The sequence below is a fragment of the Sebastes fasciatus genome, chromosome 3 (assembly GCF_043250625.1).
Source record: "Sebastes fasciatus isolate fSebFas1 chromosome 3, fSebFas1.pri, whole genome shotgun sequence".
NCBI lineage: Eukaryota > Metazoa > Chordata > Actinopteri > Perciformes > Sebastidae > Sebastes > Sebastes fasciatus.
This window is the reverse complement of record NC_133797.1, coordinates 35,603,334-35,624,040: the sequence shown is the minus strand read 5'-3', so window position 1 is coordinate 35,624,040 and position 20,707 is coordinate 35,603,334. Positions and strand designations below refer to the sequence as shown.

At 40.7% G+C, this 20,707-nt stretch overlaps 2 protein-coding genes across 2 annotated transcripts; both read left to right on the top strand.

The window, feature by feature from the left end:
- The first annotated feature begins 41 nt into the window (after window positions 1–41).
- LOC141764928 (beta-2-glycoprotein 1-like) lies at window positions 42–5,809 on the top strand. The gene is made up of 8 exons (XM_074630620.1): window positions 42–238; window positions 453–629; window positions 1,860–1,956; window positions 2,723–2,799; window positions 3,121–3,309; window positions 3,734–3,913; window positions 4,918–5,115; window positions 5,694–5,809. The coding sequence occupies exons 1-8, from the start codon at window positions 163–165 to the stop codon at window positions 5,756–5,758; spliced, it is 1,059 nt and encodes a 352-aa protein (XP_074486721.1). The 5' UTR covers window positions 42–162; the 3' UTR covers window positions 5,759–5,809.
- A 2,915-nt stretch (window positions 5,810–8,724) lies between these two features.
- LOC141764926 (NXPE family member 3-like) lies at window positions 8,725–19,453 on the top strand. The gene is made up of 7 exons (XM_074630617.1): window positions 8,725–9,619; window positions 12,311–12,460; window positions 12,938–13,405; window positions 14,433–14,728; window positions 16,353–16,423; window positions 18,515–18,718; window positions 18,805–19,453. The coding sequence occupies exons 2-7, from the start codon at window positions 12,350–12,352 to the stop codon at window positions 19,344–19,346; spliced, it is 1,692 nt and encodes a 563-aa protein (XP_074486718.1). The 5' UTR covers window positions 8,725–9,619; window positions 12,311–12,349; the 3' UTR covers window positions 19,347–19,453.
- Window positions 19,454–20,707: the final 1,254 nt, after the last annotated feature.

Here is a 20,707-nt window from a genome sequence, read left to right as displayed (position 1 = left end):
AAAACAAAACAAGGCTCGCCAATGAGCAGTTACTTCATGCTGCTCTTATCTGTTGACTTTTAGAGAAACACAAACAGCAGTGAGAGAAGGGGACAGAGATTCAGTATCTGAGCCAGAGACCACAGGAAAGAGCCGAGGAGCATCTGGACATTTCTACAAAAGATGGAACGCATGCTGACTTTGTTTCTGCTATGTCCATTTGTGTTTTTCACCATCGTGACATCCCAACAAGACAATGGTATTTGCTATTATTTCTTGCTTTTTTTCGTTACATTATATGGCTTGAACTGCATGCATTGGTCTACACATTTATTACTTTATCTGTTTTCAAGGCTTTAGCATGAGGTAATCTCTAGATGTTACAAGATACCATTTCTAAAGGCATTTGTTTATTGATCATGTTTAGTTTTTGGAGTAAACATAATTATTATTAAACCCACTTGTCCCTGCAGTGTGTTATAGGCCTGTACTGGCTGCTGACATTGAGACGGATGGGCTCCAGAGGTACTACAGCCCCGGTGTGGAGTTAGCGCTGGGCTGTAAACAAGGATACACCCCCGTGTCGGGCCCTCGGAAGATTGTTTGCGGCGCCAGTGGAGAGTGGACGAAAACCAGATTAATGTGCATACGTGGGTCTCCATTATTCTATCGAGAACAGAGGGTCTCGTGACAGATAATCTTGTGCTGCAAATTTATACACTTGAGTTACTTTTGAAGTTTAACAGTGAACAGGAACAGGAAACATCAACATCATTAAGGAAACCTTTTCATATTAACATAGTTGTATAGTAATGTCATTTTAACTGCAGTCATCAATTGATTATCACTGATACATTTTCCAATGTTACTATAAATGAAGACTTATTTTTGATGTGGCGTGGAAAAATGCAATGCTTTCATAGATTTTGGGAGGAATGTTTATCAAGCATGTGGAGCAATGTGAACCATTTCTAACAGATTCTGATACTCTTATTTATTATATTATTTGTATTACGAATATGTAAATAAGCACGTATTGTTACTTATACAAATATGCTGTAGATTTGTCTTTTATGATGCAGTATATGAATATGTAATAATATCCAGTACTAAGGAGTAAGTTATTAGCAGTGGTTGAATGTGACTCAAGTACTTAAGTACAAATTTGAAGTCCTTGTACTTTACTTGAGTAAAGTAAAGACGTTTCTGCTACTTTATACTTCTACTCCACTAACTCTCAATAGGTAAATATTGTACTTTTTACTTCACTTCAGGAATTTTATAGCTTTAGTTACTTTGCCTTTACAAACAAAACAAAAGATCAAATTATTAAATAAGATATATTTTTATGGATTAAAGGCCCACATCCCTGGGAGACTCCCTGAAGTCCTTATCTGAATTTTTATATTTATATGAAGTTTTTATCTTGCAGCACCCAATATTTTATCTTGTGTGCATAAAATTAAAAATGTATAATCTTTGGGGACACTGAAGGCTCCATAAATGAACACTCTGAAGGGAGTTATTTTGCATAGTGCGTACATTTACTTTTGATACTTTAAGCACATTTTGTTGGTGATACTTAAGTGCTTTTATTCAAGTAGAATTTTAAATGCAGGACTTTTACTTGTAACAGAGTATTTTCAGAGTGTGGTATTATTACTTTAACTTAAATAAAGGATCGAAGTACTTCTTCCACCACTGGTTATTAGTTATCTGTAAGAGAGAACATGTCTAGACCATTACTTATCTTCATTATGGTTGTATGCGACTACAGCAGATACAGCAAACATGTCAATCTATGTTTGCATTATTCATGACAAAATAACCGAATAGTAAAACCTTCCATTTACACGTGTTCTCTGTATTCTCTCCTGCAGCAAAACGGTGCCCTTATCCTGATCCACTGTCTAATGGAGAACTGTACTATGAGGATACCGTGTTCCAGAGTATCATCAACTATACTTGTGATGAAGGGTAAAGCAAGAACATCTTGTTGAGTTTGACATGTGTCATTTGCTCTCTCTCAGCTACCTTGCTGTCCCTAATACACTGGTGTATATAACTGACTGAATACCTTTACCACAAAGAAGTTTATTCAAGTGTGCTTTTACACTTAAAATAAGAGAGTATACTTTCAGTTTACTTTTATATGTACTTATCAGAGATATACTTAACAAAAGTATACATAGGTATACTTACTGCCAAGTATACAAAAACATCTAAGTATACTTGGCTCATACTGACAAGTATACAGAAACCTCTAAGTATACTTGGCTCATACTGACAAGTATACAGAAAAGTCTAAGTATACTTGACTCATACTGACAAGTATACAGAAAAGTCTAAGTATACTTGACTCATACTGACAAGTATACAGAAAAGTCTAAGTATACTTGGCTTATACTGACAAGCATATAGAAAAGTCTAAGTATACTAGGCTCATACTGACAAGTATACAGAAAAGTCTAAGTATACTTGGCTCATACTGACAAGTATACAGAAAAGTCTAAGTATACTTGGCTCATACTGACAAGTATACAGAAAAGTCTTAGTATACTTGGCTCATATTGACAAGCTTATAGGCCTATACTTGTACTTAATCTTTTGATCGAGATATACTTAAGAAAAGTATAATTAAGTATTCTTGCTTTATAGGCCTACAGAAAGGTATACTTGGCTTGTAGTTGTGCTTACTTTTTGACAGAGTAGCCTTTTAAAGTGTGTGTATGGCTCTGCACAGGTACACCTTGACTGGAGACACCACTGCTGTGTGCCTTGCCAATGGAACGTGGAGCAAACCAGTACCTGAGTGCATACGTATGTAATCCACTACTAATCCTTCAACAAGACCAGGGAAATAAATAAGAAAGCATAAAACATGCAGTACATAATTTTCTTTTTCTCTTAGAAGACAGGCACACAACCGAAACTTGATATTATAGGCCAGTAAAAACACATTTGTACTTAACTAGAAATGTACCACAACTAAGCTATCACTCAATTTGCTCATCTGTAAATGCAAAATAATATAAGAAATACACATTCTTATTATAGACAATAGAAAAAAGCAGACACATACAGTACAAGCATGCATTTTATATATAAATAAATTTGCATATTCTGTCTCTCCTCTCGTAGCTGTGTCCTGTGGTCTCGCTCCGATCCCACCGTTTGGGATGATAATCTATGACAAGAGGATCAGAGAGAACACCACTGATTACGGCGTCGGAGTGACGTACAAGTGTCTGCCTCCATACGTACTTATTGGCAACGCAAGAGCAGAGTGCACCGTCAGTGGCAACTGGACCAAGACACCTGAATGTCGAGGTATAAAGGTTTGAAAAGCAGGAGCTGCTGTAATAATACCAAGAGTAGTTATTGTGGCATCTCAAGATGTATTTACTGGTCACAAACATTGCTTCAAAGTTTTACTGAAGAATAAAACTTTTAAAGGAACAGTGTGTAACATTTCAGGGGATCTATTAGCAGAAATGGGAAATAATATTCAAAACTATGTTTTCGTTAATGTATAATAACCTGAAAAGGACAACACACTAATAAATAAATTAGATGCAATTCTACCACATTTGGTCTTCACCATCTCCAGGGGAATTCTCCAGGGGAGATATACTTTCCAATACACTTGGCAAACAACTGATACAAATATATAAGTGACAGACAATGTGATGTCTAGCTACATGTTCATTAGTAGAGTCTCTCTAATGAATGGACTGAATTGTTCCCCTAACAGTGGTGACCTGCCATCCACCGGAGAACATTTTCAAAGGCTACATGTCAAGTGACGACCAGAGAGACTATGACTACATGGAAACGATCAAATATGGCTGCGTTGGAAACTATGTACTTGAGGGAAGCCTCCAGATTGTTTGTCAGCGGAATGGAAATTGGTCTGAAAAGCCATCCTGCAAAGGTAGGGCTATAACCGTTATCACCGTTATTTGACATTACAAATTTTGTTGATAGCCGCATTTCTTGGGTGATCTTGCAATGTGAAGTTGAACTTGAGACCAAGCCCCCATGAAGAGTGTCGGTTGTTGATCCCAATTTTCGTAGTAGCCAAACGGTGGTACTACAACTTCCGTGTGTGTCACGTGATGCCATTGGGCCCAAAAATACTTTTTCCCATAGACTTACATTGGAAAAGAGACATCTGTAAACCTGCGGATAATTTTTTTTGAGGTAATTGAACTCCCCAGTACAAACACTCTAATAGTCCTTATTTAAATCATGAGGTCCTTAAAGTTGTAAAACGCACTAATAGCTGAATCCAGAGTTATTTCCCTTCCTCCGTTCACGTGAATGAGACCCAGACCATGACGACAGCGCAAGCCGTGACGACAGCGCAAGCCGTGACGACAGCGCAAGCCGTGACGACAGCGCAAGCCGTGACGACAGCGTGACGTTGTGACTCAGTGACCTAGCCGTGTGACTGAGCGGACGCTACTGTGCATGTTCCATGGGCCCAATGTATGCGGAAGATCGCCGCAAGATCAGGGTACTTTTCCATTTGGAAGTCGAGCCATTTTGGGTTCAAGCACCACTGAGCAACTTTCATAGGAATGAACGTGGGCCCCGCCTCCAACGCTGCATCCAGTTCTCTTTATACATCCATGCTTGAGACCTACTTGTAGTATTCAGCTGTTTTTGAGAGTTTAGCTTTATAGAAAAGGATCGTTTTTTCATGTGTTTCCCAGTTTGGATTCATGTTTTGTGTTGTTTGTGTTTCATGTTGTTTTTGGATTCTATTCCCACTCTGTCCTGGTCTTTTGTTGGTGATAATCCCATCCCAATTACTTTCACTCCCAATTTAATTTCAATCAGCCAGTTTCGATATTACTTCCCAGATCATTGTGAATATAACGCAGCTAACCACTCTCAATTATGTTTTTGTTTTCTTCTCCTTGTGACTTACAGCCCCTTGCAGTGTTGGCATACAGAAAGGGAGGATAGTTTACAAAGGACAGAAACTCTGGATCGCCGACTTCAATCCGAACACAGTCTTACACAAAGAGATTGTCTCGGTCTACTGCATGGACAAGACCAGGAAGTGTGGTTACGCAGTGCCAACCCAGTGCATCGCTGGAAAACTCAAAATCCCTGAATGCTTTGAGGGTAAGGAATATTTCATGAAAAACACAATATTTCTTAAAAAGCAGCCAAATAGTTCGAACACTAGATAGACTTTACTTTATTCTATTTGATTTATTTATGTTTGTATTTGTCTTTACTTTACTATCACTCACAACCTTTGAAGTGTGAGCTGTTTAAGTAAAAAAAAGTTATTAACTGCCCTTTTCTAACTCCAATTGTCCCATTTTAGTGAATTTAAAGACAGTGGTTACTTCAACTGACATCAGAGTTACTTGGCATTATCTTTGTTGTCTACATGTTTTTATTCCCCATTTATCCCAATTGAGATCTCCCAAAATTGTCACAGTATAGCACTGTGTCCAGAGGCCTTCAGACTTTTTGTAGACCGGACTGAGTTGTTTTCTGTGTTTTGGGTTTTTGCCAGTGCAGTTGAAATATTTACATATTTTTGTCTCCTACAAATTATCACCAGACGTGGTCTGTTCCTTACACTATAAAAGAGAAACACTTTAATTATTAAGGATCTGTACTTCTATGATGGTATAGTGTAAACCTTCTAACCTGTTCTCTGTATCTTTGTGTGTCTGTCTCTTTTCCAGAGCCCAGCGGCATTGATTATAACCTTTATTCAAGCTCACTTCCATCAGAAATCACACAGTGCTGAAACAGCAGCAGATCTCTTCTCTGATAATTATTAAACTACTGCAATATGGAATAGGTGTTGGTGTGTTCTGGTTGTCGTTGTGGTTTGTTTTCTTCTCTCTGTTCAGTCTTCTTGAACTTTAAATAAAAGACCAATAATAGGTTTGTAGAAACGGAGTAGAAGAACTTTCTTAAAGGTGCTATTGATAACATTCATAACATTCAGCCACTAGATGTCTCATTCTCCCCTGTTCCATTGCATTCACTTCATAACAAGTCGTTGCCAGGCACTTACCGTCAATCTCAGCCATTTATCCGTTTTTTCAACACTAACTGATATCACGTGATACCAACGTCGTTTTACTATTTGCTCACAAGCCTTGTTAGAAGTGGGAACCAAATGTCAGATATCTTCCACAGAGATAAACAAAACATTCATTTTGGAAATGCAACTGATCTCAACATGGCTGCCGGTTCACAACCTTTCTCATTTTAAAGCTAAACAGTTCACTACAAGATGTTTCTGAAGACATTTGAGGTGAGAAATAGGCATTACAGTAACAGAATATTGATTCATGTTTGATCAGCGCTGCCTAATTTGACCGTTTGATCGGAGTTCGCGAAAAACCCAACGAGATTATGCAGACACGCTGCTCGCTTTTAAGCACCTGCTTAATTTTGTGATATTGGCTGCATCCCAAAGCTCTTAATTGCATCCCTGTTTCCCTCACTTGCGTCTTTTCCTTGCGTCTTAGTCCCTCCCACCAGGGAAGCATGGAGAGACGCAAGGAAACCATGCGAGGAGAGAGGAAACGAGGAAATACGATTTAAGCGACATGAGACTGTCGTTTCCTCTGAAGCGTCACGTGAAGCGACGTCCATTTCTGATGACAGCAGCAGCTGATCACATCTGGATCAAATGTCAGTCAGCTTTAACAGCTGTTTGTGTCTGAACTGTAGTAATACTAATAAAGACAAGTGCAAGCTGCAGTCTGTATTTCTACTGGGGACTGAGTCATGCTTAGAGGCCCAGGAACCATCTCTACTGGCACAATAACTTTATATTATTTATTCATTATTAGCGTCTGTAGTTATTGATATTCTGATTGTGAGCTCATTCTTTCATAACCCAGAATATGACTACGGTGTCTTTTGAACACTGGATATTATTTATTAGGCTAAAGGGAAAATGTAAATGATATAACTCATATCAAACCCGACGTTCAGGAATGATCAGCCTCATGTGACTGAATGGAAATGAGGATAAATGATGTAAAAGGTGTTTGTTGCTGACAGACTCTCCTTCTCTCTCTGACTTTAATAGTATCATTAATAAAAGTTAACGGGGGAAATAACAGGTCATGAAAAGACAAATCATTCTAATAAATAAAGAAAGTTATTTTAAGTCAGTTTGTCAGGTATTATAAACCCCTCTCAGTGTCGAGCTCCTTCACTGGCAGTGTGTGAAGCAGAGCTACTGCAGGTCCTTCTGCTGCTGTTCAGAGCTTCAATTAACACAGATTATAACTAGATGGTGAATCAGAAGACAACTAAAATATAAAACGTTTAATATGTGATCTGTTTTCACTCTGGTATAAAACTCAAGTGATGTTGAGAGGTAAAGTTATCAGATCAGTCTGATCGGCAGCAGCGTCCAAGCAGTGACTGATATCCAATAAGGGGGCGTGTCGGTCGGTAAAAGACTTCCGTGGAGGATATACTGGTGTATCCTCACTCATAGCTCCTCCGGCAAGCCTCCTCGATCCTCGATCCTCGCTCCTCGATTCACAAATAAGGGCTTTGGGACGGTCTTCAAAATGGCGCACCAGAACAACTTCAGGTTCAAGCGAGGAGCGAGGAAACGAAAATTAAGAGCTTTGGGACGTACCCCCGGAAGGCAGGCGGTGATCCTAGGCACAGAAAAAATACAGGATTAGAAAAACACGAACAAGGTCAAAACTATGAACAAGATTTCCAAAAGTACAAGCTACAAGGCCGAGGAGAAACTACCACTTGGATTGAGTCAACAATCTGGCGTCGAATGACTGGAGAGCTGGGGTATTTATGCTGAGGTGGATGATGGAATGATTTGCAGCTGCGCAGGTTTCTCAGGTGGGTTGATTGCCTCAGTGAGGGAGAGTCTCCACTCCAACACAGATAGCCAGACACGCACACTTGACAGAAAGGAACTGGGCACAAAGGGGAAAAGGGAAAAGACACACTATGAAGCCTGAGGTCATGAAAGGAGTCATGAATGGAATCGTTACAGATATATGACTTTGCCAGAGGTTTGGTCACTCAAAACTCGTGTGAGCCAGAAAAAAATGCCCTTTAGGCCAAATGAAGGCCGAAAACAGACACAAACTCACACCCTATGGATCTGCAGATCACTACGCACTCTACAACACTTTTGTAAAGACACATTATGTGCCATTTGCTTGTGAGTTTGTAATGGAGCTACTTCAGAAAGACATTTTCTTTCTGGATTTGTAATATTTGGATCCTGAAAGCTGCTTAAAATAGTCAAATGATTTTGATGATTTACATGATTTACCTATTTGCATGGTCAGAACATGTACTTGGCTGTGTTCCTTCTGTGTTCCCTGTTCAGTGGACTACCGTTTGTGGTACAGTTCATGTTCTGAAGCAGCAGCAGTTCCTGTTTTGTTCTTTTCTGATGTTTGACCTACTTTTGCTCTTGGTTGCCTGCTGCCTTGCTAGACTGCTCTGGATTTGTAGGTTATTTGCAAAGTCACTATTGTTTTGTCTCATAATTATCTACTATGCTGTAGCAGTGGGGCAGGGCCTCTGATGAGCTGAGTGGAGTCAAATGGCTGGGAGAGATCGTGTCAAAATCTGGTTCGTCAAGAGAGACAGAGAGAGAGAGACAGAGAGAGAGAGAGAGAGAGTGAGAGAGAGAGAGAGAGTATGAGAGAGATTTCTATAGGTCCCATATGGGCTTCATTACCTCTCGGCTGCGTCTCCCAGCAGCAACAGACAGTGAAGGTGATCTATTGGCAGTATATGAACATCATACCAGCAAGATTACTACAGTTTCCATGTCTAGACATCTGTAGAATATGTCACTGACCATCAATATTTTACACTTCCTATCTAGATTTCAAAATAAAAGGCCTCTAGCGTTTTTAGTGCACAGAATCATGCATTCGTTAACACAATGCTTTTATTCTGAAATACTCTAAATAAAGCAGTGGTGTACTTGCAGGTTTCCATCAAGTTAATATAGTACAGGCTTTTAATTTTGTAAACACTGTAGTAGTCATAGCAGAAACCCTACATATGCTATAAATATAATAGACTGGGTTAATAGGTTATAAGAACATCAGGTGATGTCTCTCTCTCTCCCTCTCTCTCTCTCTCTCTCTCTCTCTCTCTCTCTCTCTCTCTCTCAACAAACACCACGTAACTTTATTGTTCTTTCTTTTAGAGGTGTTATTTAATTTTTTTAAAGATATTTAATAATCATTTTCGTTTTCTAAAGGTTAACAAATAACGAAACTGTTTATTTTGCTTTGTTTTATAATAATAAAAAAAAACCACTTTACTTATATTTATCATTCTGAAATACTTCAGGTGTTTTTCTCCATCAAGGCGCAGTTCAGCAACAAGGTGGTGAAAAGCTCCAAGTTGCCTGAGATGTCGGAACATCAGCATTTATAATGTAAATTGCTGTCCCGCCCCAGACGTAAATGAAGTCGTTTTCGATAATAGCCGCAACCTGGAATGCTGTAGAACAGGAACCCGAAACCCCCTGGAAATGTTGTTTAAAACCAGTCAGTCAAAGTGAAGAGGGATTGCTGTATACATTGCAGAATCGCACCAAAATTGCATCACTGTTTTCTTCAAATTAATCTCTGTTGAGGTAAGACACATTATATTTTTATTTTATTTTATCATGAAAACTAAATGTTGCCATTAACCATTCTAATATAGGATATGTATAGCATACTTTTGAGGTAGGCTGCTTGTATTTTACTTTTCCATTTTATGCTACTACTAACATTTGACCTGTATTTAGATTTTTATTTTGTTTCTATTATTGTATTTAGGGGCCAAGTGTTGTGCCCCTTAAACAGGGGAAATAGTGAGAGAGAAGGATGAATAAATCACACACCAAGCTCTTCCCTTCACTCGTCTCTATTGAGTTACATTTGAAATGTAATGCAATGTAAACAAAACTCATACATTTAGACATCTGAACTCAGTTTCTGGACCACAGTAATCATGGCTTAATTACATTTCTAACTTTCTCTAAACCATTTAAATTATCTTTTTAACTGTTTCTAAATGTTCTTAATTCAAATACAGCATGAAGTCTCTCTTATGAAATGTATTTAAACTTTTTAGCTCACTGGACACATGAATTCACCTTTAACTGTTATAAAATCAACAACTGCATACACATATATGAATGTAACAACCTAACTTAAATGCCGACCACAAAGTAACCAGACGGACTCTACGACGGGACCACAATGCATCCGACAGCCAGCTTACATATCAACAGCGTTAGCTAGAAACTTTCAAACACAATACAGAGTACAAAATGTGCACTTTTCCTCTATAATGAACAACAACAACGTATAACGAATTCTTAAAAACATGTGTTTACAACGTTATAGTGCTTTGTGGACGTTATTTACGTTAAACAGGGGAAATAGTGAGAGAGAAGGATGAATGAATCACACACGCAGCTCTTCCCTTCACTCGTCTCTGTATTGAGTGAGGAAGAGGAGCGCGATCAACAGATCAACGCAAAATCAACCCACACACACAAGGATCTGCATCACCTATCTGCATTATTCCTCTTTCCGGTTCACAGCATATGTGCTGCATAGTCTCTACAGTGACCAGTATTGATGCATATTTACATCCAAAAAATTAAATGACATGTCCTGAAAATGATACAGTAATAACTGAGACAACAAAGAAATGAGCTTTTCTCTAAATAAATGAATAATGCCTGAAAAATGAATTATTCTTGCATTATTCTTGCCTGTCACACAAGCAGCTATGCTGCTGGTCATGAAAATAAACCAAACTTTGCACACAGGTCTATAGTTCTATGCTGAACTTCCTCAACTGGCTTTGTGGGCCAATAGTGTACATTTTAAAACTTTGTAAATTCATAACAAATCAGCCGTACGTGCTTCATCTTTGCAACTTCCACCAAAATGTTGACCCAAGTGAGCAGAAATGTTCAGATGCTTCAACCTGGCAGGAATTATGAAGTCCATCACTCTGTTTTTTCTCAAAAACTGTAAAATTATTAAACCTATCTCTTCCCACATTTTGTGCTCAATTGACACTAAACTTGCTCTGCAGGAGCTTCAGACTTGAAAATTGAGCCCACAGTGTTGATCAATTAGCCCACAGTTAATTGATCAACAGATAGTTGATCAATTAACTATCACTTATTAGTGTATAGCTTCCACCTCCCGCTTTGCGTAATTACAGATATCTCCAACGTCATTTCGCCTGTAGTCAATATCTAATTCAAGTTAGCTGTAATTACATTTTGACTATCCCTAACTCCAGTTAGAGATGTCTACAACGGCAATTTTGGCTAGTCAAAATTAGATTTTAGATATCTAAAAAGGACAATGTAGATATCTTCAATTGAGGGGAATTAAAGATATCTTGAACTGGAATTAAATTGTAGATATCTGAAACTGGAATTACGACTAGTCATAATTCACATTGAGGACATCCGCAACTGAATTGTAGATATCCATAATGAGTTACCCCATACACATGAATGGCAAAATTAGTTTGAATCGTACTAGTCAAAATGTAATTACAGATATCTAAAACTAGAGTTTTGCCTAGTCAAAATAGAATTAGAAATATCTTGAATAAGCATTGTGGCTCAGCAAAATGACGTTGCAGATATCTCTAATGAGTATCCAGCTATCAAATATTAAAACAGCTTGCCATAGTCTAATAGTAATATTCTTTAGCATAACAAGGTGTAACCCTGTTGTTAAATCACAAGTCCCTAACCCACCTGCAGGCATGGTATAGAATGCACACTTGACTAAACCACTCCCCCGTAGGTTATATAAGTCTGCCCTCCAGGCCTGAACCCTCCCTTTTCCCTCCAAACAATTCCAGGCAGAACAAAGAGAGAGTGATGTGAGTTTAATGTGGCTTTTGTGCCTTTATAATTTATTTGGTTGAAATGAGATATATATTGTTTGAAAGTTAACAGATTGTTTTGTGTTATGTTAGATACCTGAGTTTAATATGTGAAGGAGAAAAGGCAAATTCCAGATTGTGGATGCATAAAGATGTAAGTTAAAATGAATTGACTTATTAATTGTAATCTGTATTATATTTATGAGATTTATAATATCATCTGTTAATGTCTTTTCTTAATAGAAAAAATCATCCACCAACTGCCATCCAACTTCACACCTTGACTTTAATAAATTGTTGGAACGGCTCCCTGGATCCTGTGTTTAAATGTGCACCACATCAGATGTTTTATGAACCAACACCACCACAAGCAACATAGCTTCTTCACCTGTTGTTTATATTTTTTTTTATCCAGTTCCAGAGGAAGTGGTCACAGTGCTATTCTGCAGCAAGGATGATCAGAAACATCAAAATTTGTGCAAGATGGGAGTTCTTCTCCATCCTCCTCTTGCTGGCTGTGATCTCAATCTCAATCTATGTGCTACACATCAAAGACATTGTGCAGGTGAGGACTTGGTTTTAGGATAATTTGAAGGTTGGATCTTATTTGAAATGTTTTAATGTTAGTCAGATTTCAGGATATTGTTTTCAAATGTGTGTGTTTCAGTGAGGCCCAACAACAGTTATGTTCTCAATTGCAAATGAATACAATTTGAGTGAAAAGGTATTTTCCCATTCAAGGTCTGCATTCTTGTATACTTGAGATCAAAACCATCAGTGTGTTCCAACCTACTGGTCCCCATTTGTTCCTATTGAAGACATAAGTCTAAAGCAGTCTAAAACATAAGCAGAAAATGAGGATGGGCGCCCTCCAGCATTTTTTCTTTAATAATTCTATTTAACCAGCAACCCCAGAAGGTGACGCCCTAGGCGACCGCCTATTTGGCCTGTGCCTTAAGCGGGAAAATCTTCCTTCTTGGACCTTTTTGTTTTATTTAGCTAATTTTTTTGATGCATCTTTGTCACCATGTCTCTCACCCAGTTTCAGCCTGAAGTGAACACCATCATCGCCCAGAGGGTTTCCACTGCCCAGAGAGGTTCTAACTCGGTTACTGACCCTGACATGCATCAAGGCCTCTGCAAATTCCAGCCACTGTCCACTAAGGATGCTCTGGAGCAACGCCACTTACTAGACGCCATTGCTTGGCCTGAAACTGCACCTTTGCCAGATCCTTTCTCCCTGGAACAGACCAGTGATCCAGCTCACAGCACCTTCACCATTTTGCCAGGGAGGAAAGGAGGACAGTGGCACGTAGGGGATCAGCTGGACGTTATGATCAAAATTTCTGACTTCAAGGGCCGTCCCAAGAAGTCTGGGGGAGACTTCATAATCGCCCGGCTGCATAACCCACAGCTTAGTGCAGGTGTGGCTGGTCAAGTGGTGGATCATCTCAATGGCAGCTACTCTGCTGTACTCTCGTTACTCTGGGAAGGAGACGCACAGGTTGAGGTGATGCTAAAAAAACATAATGCAAATGTGATTATACTGTTACGCTTTCAATCTGGTTACTGTTGCTAAATCATGGGTGTATGAAGAGAACTGGATACAGCGTTGGAGGCAGGCTCCCGTTCATTCCTATGAGATCGTCTCAGTGGCCCGTGAAGCCAAAATGGCTCGACTGCCGAGTGATAAAGTACCCAGATCATCCGGCGATCTTCTGCATCCATTGGGCCCATAGAGCAGGCGCAGTAGCGTTTCCTTTAACTCCGTCTCCCAGCCCTCGCTCCACCCTCGGTCTGGGTCTCATTCACATGAACGGAGGAAGGGAAATAACTCTGGATTCAGCTATCAGTGTGTTTTACAACTTTTAGGACCAAATTATTTAAATAAGGGCTATTAGAGTGTTCATACTGGGAAGTTGATTCACCTCAAAAAAAATTATCCGCTGAGTTACAGATGTCTCTTTCCCAATGTAAGTCTATGGGAAAAAGTATTTTTGGGCCCAATGGCATCGCGTGACAGACATGGAAGTTGTAGTACCGCCGTTTGGCCACTACGAAAATTTGGATCAACGGCTGGCGCTCTTCCTGGGGGCTTGGTAGGCGGTGCTCGGTATTTCCTCAACTGCTCTCAACATGGCTGCCAGGTCACAAACTTTTTAATTTTACAGCTAAACAGAACACTACAAGATGTTTCTGTCTGCGTTAGTAAAAGAATATTGATTCATATTTGATCAGCGCTGCCTAGTTTGACCGTTTGATCAGAGTTTGCGAGTGATTGATAGCTGCTCAGAGACGGCAGGCTCCAGCTCGGCTCTGATTGGTTGTTTGCCTCCGGTCTGTGAAATCTTGCAGATGACATTAGGAGCTATGGAGGACACCAGAGGACACAGAGGCACATGAGTTTTTTCAGATTATCCGTTTCATGCACTGCTGTCAGGATATAGTGACCGATTTATGAAAATAACTTTTTTTAAATCATATTTACTCCATTTCTACCCAGTGCAGCTTTAAACTGTGGTTCTCTATCCTATCAGGTGACGCTGGTTCACCCTAGTGAGACGATCTCAGTGCTGACCAGGCTGAACATCGAACAACCTGACAGGATGCAATACCAGAGCGTCTTCCGCTCAGGCTCACTCCAGGAAACTACCACCTGTAACGTCTGCCTACGTGATCTCCAGCGGCCACTGTGCAACTTAACTGACCCCCGCACAGGCGAGCCTTGGTTCTGCTACAAGCCAAAGAGACTGGACTGTGATACCAGAACTACCCACGGCACACAGGGATTCACACAAAATCTCAGGGAAGGCGAGGAAAAGCTCTTTCAAAGGTGAGGGAGCAGAGAGACAGGACTGGCATTTTGTCACCTCTTTATTTCCTTGGTAGGAGGTTTCAGAAGTTTGTAACTACAGGCTTTTAAGATTGAGTTTAATAATGTTTAAAGTTTGAAAGATAATCCAAATCAAACTCAGTCTGAATCATACTAGTTGCCTTTCATTAAAAACATTTTGTTGTGTATCATTTTATCTTTTATAAATTATAAATTCATACATGTTATTTTGGATGCGGTCTTTTCAGAAAGATGCACACTTATTATTTTTTGCAACAGCAAAACAAACTATTGACATATCACCTTATAAAATTGATATGGCTAAAGTGTTAGCAAACAGTGGCTTATTTACATGCAGTGGATATGGAGCGTCCAGTAGACACGGAGCAACATTAGCATTAATTTGGAGTTGTGTTAACGGGGAAATGTAAGCCCAATACTCACTTTCCGTTTAGCTCTAGTTTGGTCTCCACCAACTCCACAGGGAAATATCTGTCATAGCTGCTAAATGCTCTGCTGTGTTCACCAGCTAGTTGCTAACTTACTAACTCAAAAAAATGAGCTGAAAGGTGCTACAATGATTTGTAGAGGTGTGGGGAACTGCAAAGTCAAGTGATAATTATCTGTGGGGTCATCACATGGATGTATAATAGGACCTGGATACGGCGCCGCCGCTCTGCCTTGCTTCCAAATTTTTCCAGTGGCCACTCGCGGTATTGCAACAAAGAATCCCCCCTGCGGCCAGAAAAGCATATTTCCCATAGACCATCACGAGACGTCTACAAAACTGTTGACAGGACACTTTGAACAAACAAGGTTGATTATGAGTCTTTCTATTATGAATTTTTGATCTGTGGAGGTTTTATATTTGTAAAACTTTCCTTGAACCGATAAAAGCGATTTTTCACAAAGTCTATGGGCTGAGTGGGAAGTCGTGGGCAGGGCCCGGAAGTAAACCCGGAAGCTAGAAACCTTATATGTATTCCAATACCAATACTACTGTCAAATGCAGTATGCCAAAAATACCAGGAGGTCCTACTACATCCGGTCGCATTTTGCAGTATGCAAGCCAGTGTGTTTTTCTGGCTATTCTGACCCACAATCCTCTGCGCAGCAGATCTATAAGCAAGAGGGTCAAAGTTCAAGACACAATGTTATAGGTAGTAGTATGTCCCATTCATATGCATACTGTTGTATGCAACAGTATGTACTTTGTAAGGGCAGCTGCAGTAAGTACTAAAAGTAAAAAGAAAAAGTATGAGATTTGGAAGGTAGCATTTTTTGGTGTATGCGCCAGCCAAGCAATTGTCATTGGAATGAATAGGCGCCATCTTGGGGTCCGGTGACCAGCTCTTATGTTACATCCATGGTCCATCACTGTAAGGGACACCTAGCACATTACACAAAGTCATTGGACCCACTGTTTATGTGGAAATATGAATTAGGGCAGCTTTAACTCACAAAATGGATTTGTAGAGGCTAAATTTTGTGTAATGATGAGTGAACTTTCAAGCACTTCCCATTTTAGTGCTTGATCTTTCTAGTTTTAACTTTGTAAAATGATTCAAATGTTTGTCTTCCTTTTGTGTGTAAGAGAGATTTTATTCTGTGTGCTTTTCTTTAGTGATGTCAACATGAAAGTCTACATTCAGGCTTCAGGACCTGCCAGAGTCACCGTGTTGCCAAAAGAGCAAGGTAAAGCAAATTTTTTTACTACTGCCACCACTTCGTATAATAAAACAGGCAGAAAACATTTGTGCACAACTTTCCACTTTCTTCTGTTAGCGTTCCTCTATAGAGAGACCTGTTCAACCCAATTTGAGAAGAACGCTGCATGGACCACTAGGCTCAAAGTTCATGAATGTGGCACCAGCTGATAGCAGTGTATCTAGTCTCTTAAGCCATGGGCACACTACCCGCATCAGGAGCGCGTGGCGTCTGCGTTGCGTGGTGGCTGCGTGATACAGGAGTCTGGTGTTCACACTAGATGCGAGTTGGCTGCGTGTCGGCTGCGTGTCGGCTGCCTGTCAGCTGTGTTTCTGCTGCTGCTGTCAGCCCTTTCTTTCTGCATAGAGTTTGCCTTTTAATGGCCATTTAACTTCATGATAAATATAATTTATATTTATTTTAGACAGAGAAAGGTTCAGAAACGTGCGGTAATTAGTAAATAATAGTAATAATCAACAATTAAAACTCCGTACTGTATTCATTTATGATGCTTTCCAAGTCACTGCTTGTTCCACATCACTGTCCGGCACATATTTCAGAATAAAAGCCTTGTGTTAACAAATGAAGGAATTCTGTGCAAAGAAAACCGCGTTAGGGCTTTTATTTCGAAATGAAAGCAGGAAGTGTTGATTTAAACCCCAAACTTTATCAATTCTTGGAGCACTCAAAGTGACTGCGTGTCCCACAGCACTGACTGCTCATATTTCAGAATAAAAGCCTTGTGTTAACAAATGAAGGGATTCTGTCTATAGAAAAAATGCCTGGGGGCTTTTATTTTGAAATGAAAGTTTTGATTTAAAAACAAGTTTACTTAACTTTACTTTTTTTTCATCTCCGTAACATATTCTACAGATAGACCTCGAAACTGTAGTAAAGTCTTGCTGGTATGAAGTTAATATACAGTCAATAGATCACTTTCACTGTCTGTGACATATTCTACAGATGTCTAGACATGGAAACTGTATTATGTAGCTGATATGATGTCCATATACTGTCAATAGATCACCTTCACTGTCTGTCGCTGCTGGGACACGCAGCCGAGACGCGAGCGACTCGCGTGTAAAATAGGCGAGCCTTCTATTCTATAAAATAGACGCACGTTTCATGCAGGCAGTGTGTCCACTCTAACCTGTTAACATGGACGCCGAAATAAAAAACAACACGCCACGCAGCCGGCACGCGCGTCTCATGCGGGCAGTGTGTCCACCACTTAAGAGGTTCATAAAATCACTTTATACTATTATACTATTTGCATGTTCCAGTGTACCATTACAATACACAAGAGCAGTGCTTGAAAACAAGTACCAGTACTCCCCTTATTCACATGTTGGCATGTGTATTGGCCAGTATCCGCAAAAAATAAATAAAATTGAAGGTTTTTGCTTTAAAAATATGCAATTTTACAAAAAGCAAAAAGCTTAAATAGAAAAGTTAAATAATTATTTTTACACATATCACAGCCTTCGTCTGAACATTTAACTCTTCTGGACATGTTTGCCCTGTAAAATCATATTCTGTAAATCAAAAGAGCAGATTCAGAAAACTTTTAAATAATGTTTCATTTATTATATTTATTCAGAAATTTAAAAAAAGTTATGACGAATAAAAGCACTGTATTGAAAAATTACAGCACCCTCGTTCTCACACACAGATTCACAAGGTGAAAACAATACCAGCGTCGCGGCTGGTAATTATACTGGAGACCAGGGGCCAATGGCCCCTTCCCCATTTCCTAGACCCCTACTTCCAGTGACCTCGCTTGGACCACACCTGTCTTCGAACTCTGAACCTTCATTTTGATTTTAACCACACACCTCTAAAATGTTGTGACCGCATCTTGCACAGTTGTGACGCTATTGTGGTGACAAAATCTGTCCACAGACAGACATACCACTGGCAAAGTACTCATAACCGCCTCTGTGGTAGTTCCCACTACAGTAGACGTCTCCAGGACCACATTCTGCCATGATGACACACACACAGACTCACAAGGTGAAAACTTTACTAACCACACACTGTCGCGGCTGGTAATAATCCACCCTTATCCTTTAACTTCAGGTCAACCAGAGGTGAAGAGCAGCATTTCGACAACTAGACCCCTTGGCTATTACCACAAGGGTGTGTGGGGAGCACTAGATGGCACCACAGTTCGCCAATTCGACGTACCTGCCACCATTCGGTGTCTGTCAAATAAGGAGGTCAACATTTTTGGAGACTCCACGGTCAGGATGTGGTTTGAATTCCTCACCCAAAGACTACCAGGTAGGCAGCTGATCCATAGAGTTTTCTGGTAACAGTTTGACTTTGTTCACACTGCAGTTTAATCTGTCTCTCTGTAATACTTTTAGATCTTAAGGAGTTTTCTACGTACTCCCCGGGGAAAGCTGGACCTCACATGTCTGTGGACCGTGGGAACAAGATCTTGGTGAAGTCCCGCTTCCACGGGGTTCCTATCCGTATAGTCACTGTCGCAGCCAGCGAGCTGTGTTTTGCTGACAATGAGATAGATCGCTTAATCGGAGGCCCTAACACTGTCGTAGTTATTGGCGTCTGGGCTCACTTCGGCACTTTCCCCGTTGAGGTCTACATCCGGCGGCTGCTGAGCATCCGCAGGGCAGTGGTGCGGCTCCTGAACAGGGCTCCAGGCACAAAGATCCTCATCCGCACCGGGAACCCCAAAGCTTTGACAATTTTTTATGCACTAACCAACAGCGACTGGTACACACTGCAATGTGACAAGGTGCTCAGAGCCATGTTCAAAGGACTGAATGTTCGTATGATCTATGCCTGGGAGATGGTCGTGGCCCACCACCTACCGCACAACCTCCACCCAACAACTCCCATTATTAAGGACATGATTGACGTTCTCTTATCCTACGTGTGCCCTTAAAAGGGAGGCTAGATGTTTACATGTTGTCTCTCTGTCTGGTAATTTTCCTTCAGCAGTCCATGCACAGGATATGAATGTATTTTATGGCCCCAAAGAACAGACATTTTAATAATAATAATAATAATAATATATTAGATTTATATAGCGCTTTATAATATACTCAAAGACGCTTTAACATAGTCGGGGGGGAAAACGGTGTGAGACAGACAGACAGGAGACGAACGACAAAAAGCATACACAGGCACAATCACATACATACACATGGACTGATGGGTAGGGGGAAGGAGGGGGCTACGGGTAAGCAGATGAAAAAAGATGTGTTTTGAGGCGGGACTGGAATGTGGTGAGGGAATCAGAGTCTCTGATGAGATTGGGGAGTGAGTTCCAGAGCTTGGGAGCTGCCCTGGAGAATGCTCTGTCCCCAAAGCTGCGGAGTTTGGACGTGGGGGTGGAGAGTAAACCAGCTGAGGTGGATCTGAGGGACCGTTGAGGTTGGTAGGGGGAGAGGAGTTCAGAGAGATAGGGGGGTGTAAGTTGGTGGAGGGCTTTGTAGGTAAGGGTCAGGATTTTGTAGGAGATCCGGTGGGAGACGGGGAGCCAGTGAAGGTCTTTCAGGACTGGGGTGATATGATGCCATGATTTGGTGTGGGTGAGGAGTCGGGCAGCTGCATTCTGGACCAGTTGTAATTTATTTATGGAGGTGTTGCTGATGCCATAGAGGAGTGAGTTGCAATAGTCAAGGCGGGAGGAGATGAAGGCGTGGATGAGTTTCTCTGCTGTAGGGGGTGTGAGGGACGGACGGATTTTTGCGATATTGCGAAGGTGGAAGAAGGATATTTTGACCAGTTGGCAGATGTGGGGCTCAAGGGAGAGGGTGGAGTCGAAGATCACGCCAAGGTTACGTGCCTGGGGGGAGGGGGAAACAGAAGTGCCATCGATGTTTAGTGTGAGGTTGTTGGTTTTGGTGAGGGTGGATTTGGAGCCGATGAGGAGGAGTTGTGTTTTGTCGCTGTTGAGTTTTAAAAAGTTCTGTTGCATCCAGGCTTTAATTGCAGAGAGGCAGGAGTTGATGTGGGAGAGCGGTGGGTTGTGAGGGGTGTTGGTGCTGAGGTAGATCTGAGTGTCGTCAGCATAGCAGTGGAAGTCCAGGTTGAAGTGGCGTAGGATCTGACCGAGGGGGAATAAGTAGATTATGAACAGGAGTGGACCGAGTACAGAGCCTTGGGGGACACCTTGTGTGACTGTGGATGTGGCAGAGGAGTTGTTGTGAAGGGAGATGAAGTGCGATCTGTTGGTGAGGTATGACTGGAGCCAGCTGAGTGCAGTACCTTCGATACCGAGGTCTTGGAGTCTGGTGAGAA

What these genes read in the sequence shown, in the direction of transcription:
- LOC141764928 (XM_074630620.1), top strand. Translation starts at nt 163, where the DNA reads ATGGAACGCATGCTGACTTTGTTTCTGCTATGTCCATTTGTGTTTTTC. An exon ending in AACCAGATTAATGTGCATAC is followed by an intron (nt 630 to 1,859) that starts GTGGGTCTCCAT and finishes TCTCTCCTGCAG; the next exon opens with CAAAACGGTGCCCTTATCCT. An exon ending in ACCAGTACCTGAGTGCATAC is followed by an intron (nt 2,800 to 3,120) that starts GTATGTAATCCA and finishes CTCCTCTCGTAG; the next exon opens with CTGTGTCCTGTGGTCTCGCT.
- LOC141764926 (XM_074630617.1), top strand. Translation starts at nt 12,350, where the DNA reads ATGATCAGAAACATCAAAATTTGTGCAAGATGGGAGTTCTTCTCCATC. An exon ending in ACATCAAAGACATTGTGCAG is followed by an intron (nt 12,461 to 12,937) that starts GTGAGGACTTGG and finishes TCTCTCACCCAG; the next exon opens with TTTCAGCCTGAAGTGAACAC. An exon ending in AAGGAGACGCACAGGTTGAG is followed by an intron (nt 13,406 to 14,432) that starts GTGATGCTAAAA and finishes CTATCCTATCAG; the next exon opens with GTGACGCTGGTTCACCCTAG.